The sequence below is a fragment of the Pteropus vampyrus genome, unplaced genomic scaffold (assembly GCF_000151845.1).
Source record: "Pteropus vampyrus isolate Shadow unplaced genomic scaffold, Pvam_2.0 Scaffold3, whole genome shotgun sequence".
Taxonomy (NCBI): domain Eukaryota; kingdom Metazoa; phylum Chordata; class Mammalia; order Chiroptera; family Pteropodidae; genus Pteropus; species Pteropus vampyrus.
Window position 1 is genome coordinate 17179041 of NW_011888784.1, and position 4977 is coordinate 17184017.

At 36.4% G+C, this 4977-nt stretch overlaps 1 protein-coding gene across 2 annotated transcripts in view; it reads left to right on the forward strand.

Moving 5' to 3' along the window:
* GAREM1 (GRB2 associated regulator of MAPK1 subtype 1) overlaps window positions 1-4977 on the forward strand; it is a 191543-nt gene that overhangs the window by 155173 nt on the left and 31393 nt on the right. For both annotated transcript variants that reach the window (XM_011361834.2, XM_011361842.2), the window contains exon 3: window positions 1336-1466. In XM_011361834.2, coding sequence (XP_011360136.1) covers window positions 1336-1466 — 131 coding nt within the window. The remainder of the gene's footprint in view (window positions 1-1335; window positions 1467-4977) is intronic.

Sequence of the window (4977 nt, forward strand, 5' to 3'; positions counted from 1 at the left end):
GAGGCCTCTTCTCTGTCTGCACTTATGCCCAGGGTCCTCATCATTAAAGGATTGTGGTTGTCAGAATCATCTATGTGCTGATGACTCCCGGATGTTTATTTCCATCCAGACCTTTCTCCTGACCTCCACACTTATATGTCCATCTAAGAGCTCTTAGGATGTTTCGGTCTAACAGACATCTCAGACTTCAACCTGTCCAGACTGAGCTCCTGATCTTACCCCCACCCCTCCAAACCTGCCTGTCTCAGTTAATAGAAGCTCCGTTCCTTCCGAAGCTCAGGCCAAATTCCTAACACTTTCTCTGTCCTTCCAAACCCCTGCCATTTCATGCCTGGATTATTGCAGGATTCTTCTAACTCTGCTTCTATGCCTTGTACCTTTACAGTCTGCTCTCAAAACAGCAACCAGAGTGATCCTTCTGATTAGATCACTTCTTCTAATCACGCTGATTAGATCACTTCTTCTCCCCAGTGGCTCCCCATTCCACTCAGATTTTTTCAAAGGCATATACAATCTGGCCACTTGTTATTGCTCTGACTTTTCTTTACTTCTCTTTTTTCTTACCTTTACTCACCCCATTGAGCCACATGGCAGCATGTCAAGCAAGCACCCACCCATCCACCCGAGGGTCTTGGCGTAAGCTGTTATCTGTGTTTAGAATTCTGAGAACTCAGTTCCCAGTGTTGCTTCAGATACCGAGCAGTTCGTCGTTGGAAGGAGGCTCACTACCTCCCACCCTCACCCAGCCTCTTTGTGCTCAAGCTTCATACTTGTGCTGCAGCAACATTACAAATTATAGCAGCTCAGGAGCCCTTAGTATTCCCTGTGCTGAGGAATGATGAAACCAAGGATTTCTGTGAAAGCTGATGGTCCACTGTATTATTTCATTCTATTTGCAAATTTTTAAGACACTAATTAAAAAATATTAGTTTCTCCAGGCCACTCAGCCTTGGTTTTAGAATATAATATGTGTGGGTGTTATCACTAAATGACGAGACTTACTGTTAAAAACAAAATGAGCAACCATTTATAAAGATTAAGTTTTCACTTTGACATCAAATTACAGGTGAGCATCCATTCAGTTATGGGCCTTTGGTAACAAACTCTGAATGTAAGCAAAAAGAGAAAGAAAAAAAAGACACGTCTGTTGTCATTTTTAAGCTGATTTTTAGGAAAACTTTCCGCTGTGGTAACTTAAAAAAAAAAAAAAAAAAAGATAATGATCAGAAGCCTTCAACAAAGAAGAGCAGGAGTAGGGAAAGGGGATGCTGTCACCACGGTGACAGCTGTCCAGTGTAAACATCTCACATCTCTTCCGTTTATCATGTATTCTAGGACAATTCAAGCTGCTGGAACAAGACCGAGATATAAAAGAGCCAGTGCAATATTTCAACAGTGTGGAGGAGGTGGCTAAAGCATTTCCTGAACGCGTGTACGTCATGGAGGAAATAACATTCAACGTGAAGGTAGCTCTGGAAGAACCAAATATTTATCCTCACTAAAATAATTTAACTTTCAGGTCTTTATGTATACAGTAAGTGCTCATCTGGGCCTCATAGGAGAGTTCCATCTTCCTAATGTGTAGGTGTCAATGGCCAAAACTGGTCTTTTAAGAAGTGCATATGCTATAGCTGACCTGATGCCCAGACAGGTAACTATACTTAATTAGCATTATCTTTTGCTAGGATAATTGCTAAAGCAGATAATTTTTTTTTTTTTAATTTGGACTTTATTCTCTAATCTGTGACAATTGTTTGGCCAAATCTTCTGTGAGGCCGATTGCTCCATGTGTAGGAGCAGGCAAAAGGCATGTGAAAAATCAAATACCAGACACTTATTTAAAAAGAGAGACTTCCAGAGCATGCCCTGATATCAGCATATATTTATTCAATTCTTTGTAGACTTTTTGTATCAGTATACATAGGGAAAATTAATACATAGAATGTTGCCCAATAGGTATTTACTGATCCTTGTTCATCAGAGAAAAGCTAAATAGTATTTACTGTGCAATATTCATTTTGCATCCTTAAAGGGACAGTTCTGTCCCCTTCTACATGTTGAGTGAGCTCCTTTGGCTGGCTTGCTATTGAAGAGAGACTAAACAGAAAATCAAAGCCACCAACTAGGTCCAGCCTTATTACCTGTAAATTCACTGCATTTTCTTCAGCAGTATCTACAATCACACGAACACATTTTAGAAAGTGTTCACAATGAAAGGATCTTTTGTTTAACTTCATTTTGGTAGGAAGTCAACTGAGTCATGTTCTCTGAACATTTCAAAATTTAGAGGGCAAGATGCATGTTTCTTAGAAATCCACTCTATGTGAAAAAAAGACTGCACTTTATCTTAGCCCCAAAATGCAACAGTGTCTTTGTGTGTGAATCACTCTACCCATACTCCTCAGGAAAGCGGAGAAGTACCCAAGACAGCCTCCTTACTGGAGAGGCAGTTTTAGTCAGTTGGCTAAGTCATTCTCCTTTCAGTTCTAAAATACAGCTGCTATAGTTTACTTTCTTTAGTTTTATCATTAAAATGAGTAAGATTTTGTGTATTGTGAAAATTTTTACTAAACAAATTATGCTTATATTAAAAAATATTTATAATTTTTTAAATTCTTCAGCAGCCAGTCTGTGTCATGAAAACGACTCATATTCATTTACACTGAAGATGTGTGAGAACATGTTCATTTTTAAACTTAACCAAGATTCGTTGGCCAGAAGTTAATCCTATTCCATTAGTGTCTTGATATGATTTAAATTTCTCCATAAAACATATATAGAATTGCCTAAATGGAAAGAAAAACAAAGGAAAGCTAATACTTTAACGCTTTTTCTGAAAACATTTTACTTGCTGATAAAGGATGAGAAATCAAGCATAAAATTTTTTTAAGATTTTTAAGATTTCGTCAAGTGTTAAATTTAACATTCAGTCTTTTGTGGCATATTTTTAATGTGAAAGATTTTTTAAAGATGCCCCTAGCAGCTATTTTTGTGAATTTGTATGAAATTGGCCATGAGTGAAAGAATAGCAATACATTTTGATCATTTTTTTAACAGGATGTGATTATATTGATTAAAATGTATAGAGATGTCATTAAAAGTTAAGCATAACAATGTGAACGTATTTAACACTACTGACCTTTAAAATGATTAAAATGGTAAATTTTATATTACATGTATTTTACACATAATATTTTTAAAGAAAAAAAAAGGTTCAGAGGCACAGATAAGAGTATGGAATGCAAGCTTATAGCATCCATAGAATTGATTGGATTTGGGTTAAGTTCCTGTGCTAGCATACACAAATGTTAGTACCTGTAGTCTATTAGTTATAAACTTTTAAGATGCCCTCATATCCAGCCTTCACTAATCATTAACACATTAGTCGATTCTGTTCAAAGAAGAATTAATAAAGGAGCCTCAGGAAATTTGCATACAGAAATACACAAAAATTTTTGTACTTAGTGAATAAACATCCACATAAATAAATAAACCAAGGAGATTTATGGAAAAGATATCTGGAGACTACGTGGACCAAAAGAAAAAAATCATGGAAATCATGGAAATCATTTCTTGAAGAAATGATTATAATGTGATTGTATATATATGCAGTGTTTAATGTGAGAGCTAAGTGGAGGTAAGGAAATGGTGTACTTGGTTATTACTTCACCCAGAGAAAAAGGACAAAAATGAAAAACAGTACAACTTATTCATCACAACTTCTTCATAAATACAGCTATTGTAAATATTATTAAATATTATATAATATTAAGTATTAGGTAAATATAGCTATTATCCATGATGCAGTTTTTTAAAAGATAGTATTCATACCTCCTTGGAAAACTTCTCTCTCTCCTCTCTACTTTAAATACAGCATAAATTATGCAAAGGGATTAAACAACAAAAGGAATAACTTGCAGTTAAGAATTGATAGCTAACTGGCATCATGATAGTCGAAAGGCACATTGTTTAGAAATTTCCCATCACACACTTTTTCACTTACTCTTATTTAGTACTTTATACCCAGTGTCTTAATATTAAGAATTCAGTACATCATTGATATCATCATTGATAGCATAGAGTTTCAAAATACTCCATCTTCAAATACTGTTCAGGAATGTACTACATTGGTACTTCGTGAATTTTTTAAAATGTGTTCCTGCCTTTCAAACTCAGCCCAGTAATGATGAGAAATTTTCCCACACATACATTTTTCTGCCATCGAAATAATGACTAAAAATTAAGTTTTAATTTAAGTTCTGTCTTTACTGTGACATTTGTAGAGAGAGAAGAAAGAAAGGCAGCCTTCAATTTGGCGTTGGGTGACATGCAAGTCTCTTTAACTGGGTAAAAGGTATCTTGACTTCACTGCTGTCACCCACAAGCTTTCTGCATTAAAATTACTGCTCTCAAATCAGAGGGAACCCAAATACCCTAATCTGGATGCTATAGTGTTGCTATTTTCATTCTAGCTAGCGAGGTCCAAGTTTTCAGCTGTTCCAGCATAGATATTTCCCCAGAGGCAAAATAACAAGTTTGCATTGTCTCAACTGGGGAAAGTGCCCCACTCAGGACTTGTGAGATTTCTATCAGATGTGGAGCACAGTCACCACGTCAGCGTGCTCAGACCTCTTAAGAACCATTACCATGTGGTCTGGGGCAAGAGCTGAGCTGGCAGTCCTGCCACCTGCATATCAGCTCCTGATTACTGGGTTTGGCACCTGTTTTTGGCACAGGTGTCAGTGTCTAGTGGCAAAGCTGCTGTAGTGTGTGGCAAACGGTTTCAGGGTTGTCTTTTTTTAATAGGAAAAAAAAATCATAAGATTCAGAGAATTTAAGTGGTAGCTGAGTTTCTCAACTCTGAGAAAAATGACCAAGAGTAAAATAATAAAAAATTATACATAATCCAGCAGGACAGAAGTTTACAGATGTTGAGTTTTTATAATCATTAACTTTTAGACCTGGAAAGGCCCTTCT